At 39.1% G+C, this 18,362-nt stretch overlaps 1 protein-coding gene across 3 annotated transcripts in view; it reads right to left on the bottom strand.

Annotated features, from left to right (window-relative positions):
• PARP9 (poly(ADP-ribose) polymerase family member 9) overlaps positions 1-18,362 on the bottom strand; it is a 68,392-nt gene that overhangs the window by 22,189 nt on the left and 27,841 nt on the right. For all 3 annotated transcript variants that reach the window (XM_016192578.2, XM_060198268.1, XM_060198267.1), the window contains 2 exons: positions 16,520-16,735; positions 8,962-9,022 (listed from right to left, as the gene is read on the bottom strand). In XM_016192578.2, the coding sequence (XP_016048064.2) occupies positions 8,962-9,022; positions 16,520-16,735 (277 nt within the window). The remainder of the gene's footprint in view (positions 1-8,961; positions 9,023-16,519; positions 16,736-18,362) is intronic.

The following is an 18,362-nucleotide window of genomic DNA, read 5'->3' as shown; positions in this document are numbered from 1 at the left end:
TAACAAACCTATAACTAGTTACAAGTTCAAATTAACCACGAGAAGCAGATTGTTTGTGTTTCTTTCACAGGAATCCTGGAAAAACCATCTGAACCCCTGCACACCCAGACATCACCCAATAGATGGCACGACTACAGTGGTACACCTCCTGAAACCCTAGATGTCACTTAACGCGATCTGAAGAACCTGATACACAGACTCCAAGGACAGAACTTTCTTAATACCTGCTTGCCATTCCTGCTTCTGATTTGCCTGTCACGTGTTGGCGGTTCCAGCTGGCTATCTACAGAAAAGCAGAATTCCAGCGGCTGACCTCCCTCATGCAGCATCTTATCCCCTGCCAATTCTTCCCTTAGCCATCTATTTTGGACTGAGACTTGTATCGGACTTTCTGACATACCCTATAGACATTTTACACAATTTTAAAGCAGCTTATTTCCTTTCACACTGCTGGTTTTTCATAGACTGATCCTGAGTAGTTCATAGACTTTACAGACTGTTGCCTTGAGGACTATACAATGCCAAATAGCCCCTCTGTTTGGTGGGTCATGCCCTCCTGCCTCCCCCTCATTATTTACCCTTGCCCCTTCTCCCCCCCCAAGCAGGGAACGTTTCTTTACACATCAATCCTTCCCTTCACTTCACACTGGCTTTTACTACTCCCCTACTTGTCCCTTCCTGTTTTGTTACATCATTTAGGTTTATGCCCAAAAGGTTTCTGCTCCATGATAGTCTTTTACAGACTTTGAACCATCTTATGCTATTACTAGATAGAAAGATAGAAAAGATGTAGAGATATTGTGAAGAGATGGTTGAGCAGGCTGAGCTTAAACCTATGAGATGAGTCCCTCCAGGCAAGTCTCTCTCTCTCTAAAGAGGGGTTGAGCACAGGAGGACGCATAAATCTCACAAGGTTGGCAGCCATTTAAGCCTTCCCTCCTCCACAGAAAGTCTTACATCTTCCCACCTGAGCACGGCACTCTTTAATAACATTTAAGGCTGCTCCATTCCATTTTTCTTTATTGTGTCCATTTAGATATAAAGGGAAAGGAGGAGATGACGCTGAGGAATTATTCTGATGAAGTCTCCACCCCCAGGTTTTACCACAACCCGCGAAATCCTAGCAGTGCCCCCTTCAACCAATCCTGGCCCCACACGTCACCCCTGGTTGTCGCCCAATAAAAGCCCCCTCACCCCTCCCCTCGCTATCTCTGGGCTCTTGGCTCCCCCTCTCTCTTTCTAGGCTCCTTCAGCTCTCTCTCAGATCTCTCTCCCTTCTCTCGCCCCATGGTCAGGTAGTGGGGACGGCCATTGTCGGCTGACTCCACGTGGCCTGAACCACCCTCCTCATCCTATAATAAAGATTTGTGTACCCCACTTTCTCTGGACTTCCTCTCTCTTCTCCACGGTGCAGCCCGACACCTGACCACAACCACAACAACACCAGGGGCCAAGCTTGAACCTGGGTTGTACACATGGCCAAAAAGAGAAAACAGGACTAATACCAATATACCCACCTTCCTCATGACCTGAGCACACAAAGAGTAAGAACTGGAAATCCTATATATTCATAATAGAAGTAAAAGTGGAACAACCCTTCCTCTCATTATGTTATCTAAAGAACACATGCTTGTATCCAAGAGTATGTACATGAAAATTCACATTCTCATGCAAAAATATAAAAAAAATTGACCTTCAAAATGAAATATTATAGCAATAACCAGGAAGGAACCTAACTATATGAATGAATTGCAGAAATAGATTTTGAGGAGGATAAAGTAAGTTGAGCACTTATTATTTTCTAAGTATTGGTCTAAGTGCTCTATGTATATTGCTTTATTCAATTCTTACAACCCTATGAGATAGGGGCTATCAGTAGCCCCACTTTACTAATAAGGAAATGGATTCAGAGTTTTGACTTGCCCATGGTAATAAGACTAGAAAACAGTGCACAGAGCTGGTAGGTGTGGGCAATGTGACTGCAATGTTCATACAATATGTTTCTCAATGAGTGATCCCAGGACAATAGTGGTAATCAGCATCTGTTTCCATGCACAATAGTTGAGAACCATCAGAAATTATCAAAAAGTACCAAAGACTGACCTAGAAGCAGAGGGGAAGTCCTCCCTTTGAGTAAAAACAAAAGCTAATGTTTCATACAACAATAAGAAATGGCAGGGGAAGGCAGGGTGGTGGCGCACCTATGTTGAACATACATGTTACAATGCTCAAGAACCCCTGTTCAAGCCCCCGGTCCGCATCTGCTAGTGGAAAGCTTTGCAAGTGGTGAATCAGTGTTGCAGGTGTCTCTCTGTCTCTTTTCCTCACTAGCTTCCCCTTCCTTCTTGGTTATCGCTGGGGCTTGGTGCCTGCACTACAAATCCACTGCTTCTGGAGGCCATTTTTTCCATTTTGTTGCCCTTGTTGTTGTTATTGTCACTATTGTTGTTATTGCTGCTGTTGTTGTTGGATAGAGCAGAGAAATAAAGAGAGGAGGGGAAACAGAGAGGGGGAGAGAAAGACAGACACCTGCAGACCTGATTCACTGTTTGTGAAGTGACCCCCCTTGCAGGTGGGAAGCTGGAAGCTGAAGCCGGGATCCTTACGCCTGTCCTTGTACTTTGCACCGTGTGCACTAACCTGCTGCACTACCACTGGCCCCTGACAGAGGTTCTTAATAGAACACAAACTTTAAATTTTTCTTTAAAAAATTATTTGCTTTTATTTGACAGAACAGAGAGAAACTGGGAGGGAAAAGGGAGGTAGAGAGAGAAAACGAGAGACACCTGCAGCTCTGCTTCACAGCTTGTGAAGCTTCCCCCCTGCAGGTGGAGACCAGGAACTTGAACCTAGGGATAATTTTTTTTAAAGTCCTTATTATATTGGTTTTATTTTTTTAGGAGAAAAAACAAAACAATGCGTAAGAAGACTTCATTTATCTAGCATTATCAAAAAATATAATTATTCTTTTAGATAACTAAATTGTTCAGGTCACTAGAGGATACTCCTCTAGTACCAAAATTTATTCAAGCTGAACTATGATCTACTAATTAAATATTTAGAGGAGAAATATATTTCATCACAATCAGTAATCATTATTAATTTCAATTACTGTCTTATGCTACAATTCCTTTATAGATATATTCAAGAATTACTGCATAATGCTTGTCCCCATTATTTCTGATAATGATAGGCATTTGTATATTATCTTCATCTAAAATTCTTCCAAAAGATCATATATTTCTTGAATTCATTATGGTCCTCAAACATGTACAACACTTGTTTCTGGAATTTTCTTCCCATTAGATGCCCTATCCCATCAACTCTGATCACTGAAAACGTCTCCATTCTCAAGGGACAATGGTAGGATAGCTTTCTGGGAGGGTACCTGATTTGCCATGTGTACGTGACTCAGGTTTGAGCCCCCACAACCACCCTAGGATACCACATTGTTGTACTATAGGGCTAGGGACAGTTTTGGTGCAGAGGTGTCTGTTTCTCTTTTTTAAAAAAGAAGGAATCAGGAAAAGCAAAGAGGATCACCTGAGAATACAAGATTAGACCAGGATAACTTTGGAAACCCACAAATCCACAGGTGAGTACAATCACGTTTCGCTCATGGACAGAGAGGTGCTAAACGAGAGAATCCTGGGGCTAAAAGCCCATGCTCATTAGTCCAGCAGTTTGCCAGTTGACATACCACCTCTAGTCTGAGTTTTAGCAACAAAAAGACTGTTGAAAAGAGGAGACAAATAATCTAAAACCCACCAATTTACAACTATGGATCTCCACTGCTGAAGCCCTATTGCTGACATGGGTGGCAGAAAACTGGCTGGGTGACTCAGGAGAAAAGCTGCACTTCTGGTGATACAGAGGTGTGGCTATATAGCTTTTTCATATCGTTCTCCTGCTGAATTAGGAGACACAGTGAATAATTGCCTCAGAACTCACCAAATAAAACTAGGATTTATCCAGGAATTCTAAGGACCAAAGAGCACTGCTCAGCTTGGTTCTAGTTGGTGGTGTTGGTGGGGAGGGGGATTGGGCCTAAGGCTTGGGAGATATCACAATGGACACTGCAGAAATTCAACATATCAGACATCCAGAAATCACTCCCATTCACTGTTGTAGCAAAATCAATAAAATACCTATGAATAAACCTGACCAAAGAAATGAAAGACTTGTATACTGAAAACCATGAGTCACTATTCAAGGAAATAGAAAACAATACCAAGAAATGGAAAGACATCCCATGCTCATGGATTGGGAGAATTAATATCATCAAAATGAATATTCTCCCCAGAGCCATATACAAATTTAATGCACTACCCGTCAAAGTTCCACCAAGCTTCTTTAAAAGAATAGAACATAAACTGCAATCATTTATCTGGAACCAGAAAACACCTAGAATTGCCAAAACAATCTTGAGTAAAAGAAACAGAAATGGAGGCATCACACTCCCAGATCTCAAACTATATTATAAGGCCATCATCGTTCAAACAGCCTGGTTCTGGAATAAAAATAGGCACAGAGACCAGTGGAACAGAATTGAAAGCCCAGAACTAAACCCCCACACCTATGGACATCTAATCTTTGATGTCCATAGTATAAGGGGGCCCAAAGTATTAAATGGAGGAAGGAGGCTCTTCAATAAGTGGTGGGAAAACTAGGTTGAAACATGCAGAAGAATGAAACTGAACCACCTTATCTCACCAGAAAGAAAAATCAACTCCAAATGGATCAAGGACGTGGATGTTATGTAGTCCCATGGGTTTATGCTTCTTTGTAATTGGATTTGTTTAATTGAAGATGTCTTTAAAATGTATGCGGAAAAGAGTTCTGCCAATGTTTTCCTCTAAGTATCTGATAGTTTCTGGTCTGACATCCAAGTCCTTGATCCACTTGTAATTTACTTTTGTATTTGGTGAAATATAGTGGTTCAGTTTCATTCTTCTGCATGTTTCAACCAATTTTTTCCAACACTATTTGTTGAAGAGACTCTGCTTTCCACATTTAATAGTCTGGGCACCTTTGTCAAAGATGAGATGTCAATAGGTGTGGGGGCTTACTTCTGGGCTCTCAATTTTATTACACTTGTCAGTATGTCTATTCATGTTCCGGTACCAAGCAGTTTTGATGACAATGGCCTGTAATACAACTTGAAATCTGGGAGTATGATGCCTCCAGTTCTATTCTTTCTTCTCAGGATTGTTTTGTAATTCTAGGTCTTTTCTGGTTCCAGATGAACATTTATAGCATTTGTTCTATTATCCTAAAAAATATGGTTGGGATCTTGATTGGGATAGCATTAGATTTGTATATGGCTCTAGTACCTCTACTCTTAAAACTCTTGTGAAAGATTGAAGACACAGCAATACTCCCTTCCAGCTTCTATGAAGCCCATATCATCCTGTTACCAAAACCAGACAAGGATATAACAAAAAATAAAAACTACAGACCAATGTCTGTAATGAACATAGATGCTAAAATATTGAATAAAATTCTAGTTAACTGTGGTCCGGGAGGTGGTGCAGTAGATAAAGCATAGAACTCTCAAGCATGAGGTCCTGAGTTCAATCCCCGGCAGCACATGTACCAGAGTGATGTCTGGCTCTTTCTCTCTCCTCCTATGTTTCTCATTAATAAATAAATAAGATCTTAAAAAAATTCTAACTAACTAGATACAGAAGTATATTAAAAATATTGTTCAGCATAACCAAGTGGGGTATTCCCAGGGATGCAAGGTTGGTTTAATACACTATACATAAATCAATCAGGAATCTAATTACAAAGAAGAGTAAAACAAAAATAAACCAATGGGACTACATCAAATTAAAAAACTTCTGCACAGCAAAAGATACCACCACCTAAAGAGTTCTCTCATAGAATGGAGATCTTTGCATGCCATACATCACATAAGAGGCTAATAACCAAAATATATAAATATATAAAGAGCTCACTAAACTCTGCAACAAGAAAACAAACGACCCCATCCAAAAATGGGGAGAGGATATAAACACAATATTTTCCATAGAAGAGAATCAAAAGGCCAACAAACATATGGAAAAAAGGGCTCCAAGGCACTGATTGTCAGAGAAATGCAGATAAAGACAACAATGAGATACCACTTCACTCCTGTGAGAATGTCATACATCAGAAAAGGTAACAGCAGCAAATGCTGGAGAGGGTGTGGGGTCAAAGGAACCCTCCTACACTGCTGGTGGGAATGTTAAATTGGTCCAACTCCTGTGGAGAGAAGTCTGGAGAACTCTCAGAAGGTTAGGAGTGGACCTACCCTATGACTATGACCCTGCAATTCCTCTCCTGGGAATATATCCCAAGGAACCAAACATACCCATCTGAAAAGATTTATGCTTACCTGTGCTCATAGCAGCACAGTCTGTAATATCCAAAACCTGAAAGCAACCCAGGTGTCCAACAACAGATGAGTGGCTAAGAAACTGTGGCATATACACAATGGAATACTACTTAGCTATTAAAAATTGTGAATTCACCTTCTTTACCCCACCTCAGATGGAGCTTGAAGAAATTATGTTAAATGAGATAAGTCAGAAAGAGAAAGATGAATATGGGGTTATCTTACTCATAGTCAGAAGTTGAAAAACAAGATCAGAAGGGAAAACAGTAAGCAGAACTTGAACTGGAGTTGGTGTATTGCACCAAAGTTAAAGACTCTGGGGTCGGGGAGAGCGTTCAGATCTAGGAACATGATGGCAGAGGAGGATTTAGTGGAAGTTGTATTATTATGTGGAAATGTTATACTTATATAAACCATTGTATTTTACTGTCAACTGTAAACCATTAATCCCCCTAATAAAGAAATTTAAAAAAATTAAGAAATATCCTAAAAGTTTTAATTACTGATTGACTATGTAGAGTTTTACTATTAGTTTGTTTGCTTTGTTTTGTTTTCTTACCAGAGTACTGCTCAGCTCTTGTTTATGGTGATGCTAAGGTTTGAACTTGGGACCTTTGTTGTCTTAGGCATGAAAGGCATAAAATGTATAACTATTGTGTTATCTCCCCTGGTTGATTATATAGTGTTCTTAATATCTGTAAAATGCTTGGGACAGATAGTGGGTCACATACTTTATCCTGTGCAAGTATCAGGATTTGCCAAACCTGCCCAGGTCTATAGGTGCAAAGGAAGCTTCATGAGCATCTGTTTCACTTTTCATCAAAAAGAAAAAAAAAAGGCCTTTGGGAGGAGCTTCATTATGCAAGTACCAAGGGGATAAAGTTGGTGGTAAAAAGGGGAAAATTCTGTAACTTAAAAGACAGTTTCTGAACTGTACATCTTAGTTGTCATTAGGCAATTCATTAGGCCCACTCAACCTCCAATAAAGGAATGGATCTATAAGATAAAGTTAGGGAGTTGGGCAGTAGCGCAGCAGGTTAAGCGCATGTGGTGCAAAGCACAAGGACCAGCATAAAGATCCTGGTTCAAGCCCCAGGCTTCCCATCAGCAGGGGAGTCACTTTACAGGCGATGAAGCAGGTCTGCAGGTGTCTATCTTTCTCTCCCCCTCTGTCTTCCCCTCCTCTCTCCATTTCTCTCTGTCCTATCCAACAACAATGACATCAACAATAATAACTACAACAACAATAAAAAACAAGAGCAACAAAAAGGAAATAAATAAATATATTTTTTAAAAAAGATAAAGTTAATCTTTCTTCAGTCCTTAACAACCAGGATGGGTTTAGTCCAGTGACCACAATCCTAGTTTAACAGAAAAACTGATGAGGGAGAGTTGAAAAATATAAATCTTTGGCCTAGGCCCACAGTTTCTGAATTAGAGTTTGTAGAGCTGACATATATATATATATATATTTTTTTTTTTTTTTTCATTAAAAATGCTTCCATCATGATACTAGTGATTACTCAGATTGAGGTTGCGTTAGGTTAAGTATGTTTAGTATTATCTGGTATTGTCTGAGATGTGTTTTTTTAAAACTTATTATTAATTAATTAATTTTAATTTGTTTTTAATTTTAAATATTAATTTATTTTCCCTTTTGTTGCCCTTTTTATTGTTGTTGTAGTTATTGTTGTTGTTACTGATGTCATCATTGTTAGATAAGAGAGAGAAATGGAGAGAGGAGGGGAGGACAGAGAGTGGGAGAAAGATACCTGCAGACCTGCTTCACCGCTTGTGAAGCAACTTCCCTACAGGTGGGGAGCCGGGGGCTCGAACAGGGATCCTTTTAAAAAAATATTTATTTTACTTATTTATTTCTTTTTGTTGCCCTTGTTGTCTTATTGTTGTAGTTATTGTTGTTGTCATTGTTGGATAGGACAGAGAGAAATGGAGAGAGGAAGGGAAGACAGAGAGGGGGAGAGAAAGATAGACACCTGCAGACCTGCTTCACCGCTTGTGAAGCGACTCCCCTGCAGGTGGGGAGCCAGGGGCTCAAACCAGGATCCTTACTCAGGTCCTTGTGCTTTGTGCCATGTGCGCTTTACCCGCTGCGCTACTGCCCAACTCCCTGAGATGTGTTTTCTATAATTACTATGGCACAATCCTATTTAAATGAAACTTGAGAGCTGGCAAAATAGTTAATTTGGATAGTGTATTGCTTTCCTATGTGCATGACCCAGGTTCGAGCCCAGCCCCCACCACATTGAAACTTCAGTGGTGTGATCTCTTTCACTTTCTGTCCCTATCTAAAAATAAAATTATTTAAAGAAAGAATAAACATAACTCCACTCAGAGCATGAAAAATGACTGGCTTAGTCAGCTTTTCCATGTTCATGTGAAAATGGGCTGAACAAGAATAGAATCATAGTGAGGTATACAGCAGTTTGTATTCAAGCAGAATACCATGAAACATATTTGGTATATTTATTCTTCACCCCTCTATCAATTCAGATGGTCAAAAATAGAAATAGTCTGTGTATGATGAGAGAGTCTACTTCTAGGTCCTTGAATTTTTTACTCACCATTGTAATTGTTGAGAGTCTGCAACATGGACTTACGCCTTGCCATTTCATCCCAGAAAACCTATAAGAATCAAAACAGAGAAGTGCCATAAATGAGGAGTTTAGCCATTGTCATTGTAAAATCCTTCTCTCTACCTGAACATACTATGACTTCATTCACTCCATCAGTCTCCATTCCCATTATCACAAAAATAAAGCAGACTTTATGGAAAGTCTTGGGTAAAAGCAAATATGATATTACAGCCTATTAGCACATATATTGGAAATGAATATAGGAAAACAGGAAACCAAAATCTGAAGCAAATAAGAATGTATATTCCAATGCAAAGTATTATTTTCATTCATTCAATGGAATTACCATCCTTCCTATTTCATATTAAGTACTGAATTTGAGCTATACATATATCACTGAAGACGAAAAATATAGGTAGATGCTCTTGCAATTAGTAAAACATGTTCATTTAATAATTATAATTCATCACATTTGTCTATCATAAAAGTACTCCCATCATAAAAATACTTTCTTGTTTAATGTTGATTCATTTGGCAGTAATTACTTATTTGAAAACACAGTAAACAATGAAGTAAAAATAGTAAAAATGAAGTAAAAAGAAATATAAAAAATATTTTGTTGGGACCAGGCAGTAGTGCACTTGGTTAAGTGCACACATTACAGTGTGCAAGGACTTCAGTGCAAGCCACCAGTTTCCTCATGCAAGGGAAAAGCTTTAGGAGCAGTGAAGCAGGGTATGTCTGTTTCTCTCTCTCTTTCTCCCTTTCCCATCTCTATTTAACACTTAAATAATATTAAGCTTTAAAAAATAATTTTAAAAAGCTAGAGTTTGTTTCACATCTAACTTCCACAAAAATTTTTCTTTTTTTCTTTTTCATCACTGCACTGTTCAGCTCTGGCTCATGGTGATATGGGGAATTAAACCTTAAACCTGGGACCTGGAAGCCTCAGGTATGAGAGTCTGTTTGCATAACCATTATGCTATCTCTGCCCAACAAACAAAATTTCTTAATCTGTAGGGCATTTTCTTTTAAATTACTTATTTTTTTTCCAGGGCACTACCTGGTACTGTTTTATAATGGTGCAGGGAAGTAAACATGGAGCCTCAGACATGAGACTTTTTGCATAAACATTTTGCTGTCTCCCCTGCCTCTGTAAGAATTTTATTTATTATTTTTTAAAATTATCTTTGTTTATTGGTTAGACAACCAGAAATAGAGAGGGAAGGGGGAGATAGAGAGGGAGAGAGACAGAGAGACACTTACAGCTCTGCTTCACCACTTGCAAAGCTTTCCCTCTGCAGGTGGGGTTGGGGTCTTGTACCTGGGTCCTTGAGCACTGTAATATGTGTGCTCAACCAGGTGCACCACCTCCTGCCCCCCCTTTAAATTTTTTTTATCTTTATTATTGGACAGAGACAGAAAGAAGTTGAAAGGGAAGGGGGAGATAGAGAGGAAGCGAGAGACAGAAAGACACCTGCAGCACTGCTTCACCACTTGTGAATCTTTTCCCCTTCAGGTGGGGACCAGGGGCTTGAACCTGGGTCCTTGTGTACTGTAATATGTTACAGCCAGGGGCACCACCAACCAGCCCCAGAATTTTATTTACAAACTATATTTGCAGTTACTATTTCCAAAAAAAAAGGCCCTGGGTCTTACCACATTTATTACATGGGATGATGACAGACCTGTTTTTCCTATCCATGAACTTGGAAATAAAACAAATGAGATAACATTTACTAATGATAAGTAGATCAATAACAACTGCCACATGCAAAATAAATAAAAATTAGCTCTCTAAAAGCCAATTAAGTCAGCATGAGTTATAGGTGATTGTAAGTCAATTAGGGAAGATTTTTCAACTAATGTGAAAGAAATTTTAAATTTAGTATCAGTAACAGATTGTGTAGATAACAAGCATACATTTGATGATGAGTATGGAGAAACAGACCCAAGTGGCAAGAAATTTGGCAGTTTGTCCAATTCTATCAGTAAATAAACAACACTTAGTGTGAGGAATAGCAATAGTATGATTCTAAAGAGGTTTTCCTTATTCTGAGATAATATCAGGTATAAGATAGATGTATGATAAGCATTTCTTACATAGTCAAATGATAACCACCCATCAACTTTTACACACACCTCCTCCCAGGAACCTTATCATCATAAAAGGCTGGTGAACAATGTGCCCCATATCAAATCAGTGGGGTTTACAGTTAATGATATTTATATACTTTTCCCATATTTGGGAGCTACTTTCTGTCCTGATCCAGCTTTCGAATCCTATTTCCAACTCTGACACCATCTCCCCAGACAGTAACTGTGGCCCACGTGCATGTTAGCTGTTAGACTCAGGCAAAAATTAGTAAAGTTGTGGGTCCCTTGGAATATGCCTAAGTAGACCTACTAGCTTTTTCCAGAATGGAGACCCCAAATCTCATGTTATATTTTTGCCTTTAGGTTCCCGATTATTAAACAGTTTGTTCTGCTTTATGTTTTAATGCTTTTTCAGCCACCAAGCTGCAGATGCTCCCATGATGCCAACCTGACTTTTGAGGGCAGATGACCCCACATATCCAGAGCCCTGCCCTACTAGGGAAAGACAGAGACAGGCTGAGAGTATGGATTGATCTGCCAATCCATACTCTCACCAGTGGAGAAGCAAATACAGAAGCCAGATCTTCCACCTTCTGCACCCCATAACAATTCTGGATCCATGCTCCCAGAGGGATGACAAATAGGAAAGCTTCCAATGGAGGGGATGGGATAGGGAACTCTGGTGGTGGGAACTGTGTGGAACTGTACCCTTCTCATCCTATGGTTTTGTCTATCATTGTTAAATCAATAAAAAAGTTAAAAAGATTGGTGAACAAAAGTATTTTAAGGTAAATGGTGAGATAGTTGTCCCAAGATTTATAAATTAAAAAAATTAAGAATGTATGAATAGAAATATCACTTTATTATAAATTTTAGTGTGTGTTTGTCTTCTTGAGTCAGACCAACTTTGGATATCTGAAAAATGAATTTTTTGTAATGTAGGGACCAATCAAGGTAATACACCTTGTGTGAAGCATGTAATTTGTCCTTTGATCTTTCTGAATACACATCCCTCACTAATATAAACTTACTTAGGAAGGAAATATATGTTTATCAGAAGGTTATATATGCATGTATATAATTCCACATGATGCTGTACATTTTTAATGTAAGGGGATCAGGTGGTGGTCCATCTGGGAGAATGTACATATTACCAAGTACAAGGACTCAGGTACTGGTCCCCACCTGCAAAGGGAAGCTTTATAACTGGTACAGGCATCTTTCTTTTGCTCCCCCTCAATTGACTCTGTCTTTATCAAATAAATAAATCCCAATAAAATTACTAAACTTAAGCACTTTAAGTTTGAGATTATTTACCTTGCTGTCATTTTATTTTTTATTATTTTATCTTTATTTATTGATAGAGACTGTCAGAAATTGAGAGGAGGGTGGAGAGAGGGAGGAAAAGAGACAGAGAGACACCTGCAGCACTGCTTCACCACTAGTGAAACTTTCCTCCTGCAGGTGGGGACTGGGACTTGAACCTGGATTCCTGTGCATTTTAACATGTGAGCTCAACCAGGTATGTCACCACCCAGCCCCCTTGATGTCATTTTTGTTGATATCAGACATATCAAATGCAAGTAAAACAGAGCTGTAAGTAAAAGATGATTAAACTGTGTTTATTTCCTCCCATAATAACAGAAAATCTACAAAACAAGGAACAACCTGCACAGAAACAGACTAGAAACTGAGATTGGCCAGCTTCTTCAGCAAGGGATAAAAAGAGAGCATTCAGGCAGTGAGAACATAAGAAATAAAACTCGTCCGGGAGGCGGCTCAGTGGCTAAGAAAGAAAAATCACTATATGACCAGAAACTACAATTTGGCAGAATGTTATAAGGTACAGCACTTTGGGTAGCAGAGTTCGAGCCCCCAGTTCTCCACCTGCAGGAAGGTCACTATACAACTGGTGAAGCAAGTCTACAGGTGTCTATCTCCCAACTTTCTATTTTCCCCTCCTCTCAATTTCACTCGGTCCTATCCCATAAAAAAATAAAAATGGAGGGAGTCGGGCAGTAGCGCAGCGGGTTTAGCACACATGACACAAAGAGCAAGGACCAGCTTAAGGATCCGGGTTCGAGCCCCAGCTCCCCACCTGCGGCGCCCCTCCTCCCGTCATGAACGCCAGGGAGCCTGACAGGGTCATCTCCTCTGGACCTGCATTCAGACTTCAAGGAAGCTGGGCAGAAAGGACGAGAGTGGGTCGACGCATTCTCCCCCTGTTATTGCTACAAATAATTATACTGTCACAATTGATTAATAGTGCTTTGGCAGTGCCTGGTGGGAATTGAGAGTCAGAAGCACCCCTTCTCCCTTACACAGGGGCATATTTGAAAGTTACATTATGAAAGTGGGGAAGGTGGGTCAACATAGATGGACAAAAGAAGTCATGTTATTACTTGCCCCTCAAAGAAAGAATGCAGAGATTGAGGCCTCCCTGGTACAAGTTGATGTATTGAAACAAAGAAAGATTAATAGTTAAACTGTACCAGACCTAGATGAGCAGTGGTCCACGACTAGGCAAAGATCTGTGTGCCCCCTGTAGAAGATTAATGATAGAAATAGCCCTCAGATAAAGTCAAAAACAATTCTGGGTATGGCCTCCCCTGGGAACAGGGTGATACTAAGCATTGTACCATTCTTTACAGTTATAGGGGAGTAACATATAGCCCGCCAAAAAAGCCACAAGACTATAATGCTTACTGCTACTTCCTTATGAGCTGGTTGTTTAGGCAACCTGAATGTAACCTGAAAAAAGTATAAAAGCTAATGCGGTTTCACTATTAAAATGAGTCCAGATTCACCCTCCAATAGAGTGTGGTGTCTATCTGTTCTCCCTCGTGCCGACTCCTGACCCACCGGGGAGGCTGCCTTCAAGACCCCTGACCCTCCTGCTGCTCATCCACTGTGGTGGTCCGTGGCACCCACCTGTAGGGGAGTTGTTTCACAAGTGTTGAAGTAGGTCTTCAGGTGTATATCTTTCTCTATCCCTCTCTGCCTTCCTTTCTTCTCTCTGTTCTATCCAACAATGTCGACATCAATAACAACAATAACAACTACAAGAAAACAAGGGCAACAAAAGGGAATAAATAAATAAATATTAAAAACGAATAAAAGAGAGTCGGGCGGTAGTGCAGAGGGTTTAGCATAGGTGGCGCAAAGCGCAAGGACAGGCTCAAGGATCCGGGTTCGAGCCCCTGGCTCCCCACCTGCAGGGAAGTCGCTTCACAGGCGGTGAAGCAGGTCTACAGGTGTCTTTCTCTCCCCCTCTCTGTCTTCCCTTCCTCTCTCCATTTCTCTCTGTCCTAACCAATGGCAATGACATCAATAACAACAATAACAACAATAAAACAAGGGCAACAAAAAGGAATAAATAAGTAAGTAAATATTCAAAAAAAGTGGAAAAAATGGCCTCCAGGAGTGGTGGATTCATAGAGCAAGCACTGAGGCACAGAGATAAAACTGGAGGCAAAACAAAACAAAACAAAACAAAACCTTTCTCCAAGCTGAGAAAAAAGTAGAGAGGCATTCAGGTCCAAGAAGTTCACATAAATCCAAACATATATGTGTTAAATTTTAAGTGGCAAAAATCAAAGACAAAATCCTAAAAACAGCAATATAAATGCAAAGAGTCACATATAAGGAGATTATTACCTGATTTCTCACATGAAAATCTAAGGGATAGAAAGGAATGGCTGGATATGACAAAGTACAGAATGGAAAGGACCATTTACAAAAGGGCTGGAGGACATAGTATGGTGGTTATATGAACAACTTTCACTCTTAAGGCTGCAAGGTTCTAGATACAATGCCCAGCACCACACTAAAGCAAAAACTCACAAGTAATATTCTATAAAGCTAGATTATCACTCATATTTGAAGTAGTGATAAAAGTTTTCCAGACAATGGTTAAAAAAATTCATTACTAAAGGTCATACTAAAAGGGATTTCCAGAAAAGAAAAAATACAAAATGCTCTCATTATTATAGAACACATTAAGAAACAAAGCAAGGTAATAAGTAAAGTCAAATGAAAGCAAATTTGAGATTCAGACTACAGAAATGAGGTTACTAAAGGAGGAGAAAGAAGCAGGCTGACAGAGTAAGGGTTCCAACAGACTAGTGGAGGAATATTGGAGCTTTTGTGGTAGCATGGTGTGAAAACATATTTTTTAAAGAGTTGTGACATTGCACTTGTAAAACACATAGTCTTATAAACCAATGCTCCCTCAATAAAAAAAAAAAGGTTAGATATTATCCCTATTATAAAGAAGCTCTCTGTCTGGAGTAGGGGGGAGTTTCAGGAATGGTGAAACAGTGCTGCAGGTGTCTATCTCTCTACCTCTCTATTTTATCCTCCCCTCTCAATTTCTCTCTCTTTCCTATTAAATCAAATAGAAAGAAAAGAAAAAGAAAAAAGTGTTAAGATGAGGAAGTTGAAGCACAGATAAATACAGTAGATTACTTGCCCAAGAAAGTTGATGAGAGGGGGGTTAGATTGTTATGTGGAAAACTGAGAAATGTTATGCATGTATTTTACTGTTGACTGTAAACCATTAATCCTCCAATAAAGAAATTTTAAAAAAGTTGATGGGTTGGATAATAATAGGCAAAACCTGTTTTAAATACGTGGTGTATTATGATGGAAGGAGATCTAGGCTAGGCGTCAGAGTGTTTTTCAGTGACCTGACAAATTTTACACATATATCAACAACTGTATTTACTGTAAATCATTAATCCCAATAAAAAATAAAATAAATAAAATACAATTAATAGGTTGGATTTAAGACAGAAGTCAGATATCCAAAAAAGAAATGAGAAAAGGTTGAGTTGGGGATATAAGTTTAATAGTGGCTTGGAAGACAAAACTGCTGGAAGTTATGGCAGTGGTTATAAGAATAGTTGTATTCTTACAGGGAGAGAGAAGAGGGAGAAGCAGAGGACCTCATATAGAAACCAGGAGGATGTATACTTTAAGGAATGGAGGAAAGAGTAAGTGGCTACAAAGAAAGTACCTAAGTAGTGAGTAAACAAGACATTTACTTTTGAAACATTTGTTCATTATTTTTTATTTTATAGGTCAGAGAGAAATTGAAAAGGAAAAAGGGAGATAGGAAGGAAGAGAGAGACACACTGGCAGCATTGCTATACCTCTCATGGGCTTCTTTCGTGCAGATGGGGATCAGGAGCTTAAACCAGGATCATTCATAGCACATAACATAGATGTGCACTCAAACGGATGAGGCATGATCAGCCCCCAACATGACTTTTCTAATGACATTTTTTTTACTAAGTTGGAAGTAAACAATTTATAAATTTACTATTTATAAAAATTAAATCTCACCAAGTTAGAAACATTATCATCCTGTATAGCACTAATACTGTAGATACTAAATAGAAGTTGTTAAATGAACGAACCACAGGACATTTCTAAAATACTAATTTACCTTATATGTCTCCAAGTCATCCGTGAAAATCACAAACTTTACGGTTAATGGCTTACTCAAATGCTTGGTAAAGTTGAGCACTGCATCAAACATAATATTTGCCGCTAGTGACTTGTTTAGACCAATGCTACCAGTCCCAAGGGCAGGAAAGGAAATGGAAGTCACATTTTCTGTATCACATTTTTGCAAACAGTTCTTCATTGCATCTAATAATATCTGTAGAAAAAACACAAATTTAGATTAGTGTGGGTCAAATGTAAGATTTCACTTAACCCTTGATCATGACTATATTTAATAATATAAATGTCTACTCTCCCTCAGATTTCAGGAAAGGTCTCACTCCATAGGGAACCTGTTACACCTCTAAAGTTAAATGGTGAAAAATTAAAGTGCTATAAAAAAGACTGAAGTAATTGAATTGCCCACTTGTATCTATTTAGGTCATTTGGATGCTCTGAATTCTCCTAGTTAATACAGCCTTGGCCATCTCTGTAGGTCAGAAAGACAAACATCAGTTTATTCCCACTCACTTGTAACTTTCAGGCCAATATAAAGAACTGCTGGAAATTTAATAAAGGATTTAGAGGTTAAAATAAGTAAGTACCATGTGTTCAATGCCATTAAGATATGTCACATGATTTCTCATTGGGAACTGCTAGAATACTTGGAAGGTTTAAACTTCCCATCAATATTTCACTATGCAAACTAAATACTAACAGAAGAAGTTCTATCTGTAAAGAACTCTGGAAAACTGAGAGGTATCAAGTGCTCAAAGAATCAATGTAGGATTAAATGGTGATAAAATAAAATAGACAAAGGCATAGAAGGGAATTAAGTTCCCCTATTCTCCACACCTAGTGGATTCCCCATAAGCCTTTTATATATGTCTTTTAGGTGCCTCAGGTGAAGATTTGGCCAGAAAGTCAATCTCGGGGGCCAGGCAGTGGTACACCTGGATAAGTGCACATAGTTCTAGCCACTGCTCCCCATCTGTAGTGGGAATGCTTCATGAATGGTGAAACAGGACACTCTCTCTCTCTCTGTCTCCCCCACCCAACTCAATTTCTGTCTGTCCTATTAAATAAAATAAGCAACAACAAAAAAAGTCACTCTGCCTCACAGGTGGGAAGAGATCAATGTAACAAGCTCACCAGAAATGGAGCTAGAAGGGAAAGGTTGAATTTATTTATTTATTTTAAACATTTATTTATTTATTTTATAGAGACAGAGAGAAATTAAGATGGGAAGGAGAACTAGAGAAGAGAGAGACAGACAGACAGACAGAGAGCGAGAGATAGAAAGAGAGACAGAGACCTGCAGAGACCTTCACTACTTGTGAAGCTTCTCTCCTGTAGGTAAGGAAGCACTAAGGGGCTTGAACCTGGGCTCTCGAATATGGCAATGTGTGCACTCAACGGGTGTGCCAGTGTTCACCCCAAACTCTTAGAATTAAAAAAAATGAATAAATGGAGGCAAATACAGAGAAGCATAAGAAAAGTAAAGGGCTTTAGGGAAGGAGGACAGGGAAAGAGGTGAATGGGAGGGGGGTTTCAGGTTTTGGTACAAGATGATGGACTTAATTTGGGGGGGTTGAGAGTGTTTTGTAGAAACCTAACTTGGTGAGATGAGAAGTTTGCCCATGTACCAACAATTGTACTATAAACCATTAACCTCACAATAGAAAACAATAAAGGAAATAAAAGGAAGATAAAGTAAATTTAAAAAAGAGGGTTCTGAGAAAATGGCTTGAATAGCATCATTGTTCCTTCTTATTGAAAAAAAATGATAAACTAGTTTTTCTCATGAAAAATAGGAGGGGGGCAGGTGCTGTTGCACCTGGCTA

Source organism: Erinaceus europaeus, chromosome 9, assembly GCF_950295315.1.
Source record: "Erinaceus europaeus chromosome 9, mEriEur2.1, whole genome shotgun sequence".
Lineage (NCBI taxonomy): Eukaryota > Metazoa > Chordata > Mammalia > Eulipotyphla > Erinaceidae > Erinaceus > Erinaceus europaeus.
Note: the sequence above shows the minus strand (reverse complement) of the source record. Positions and strands in the feature narration are given on the sequence as shown.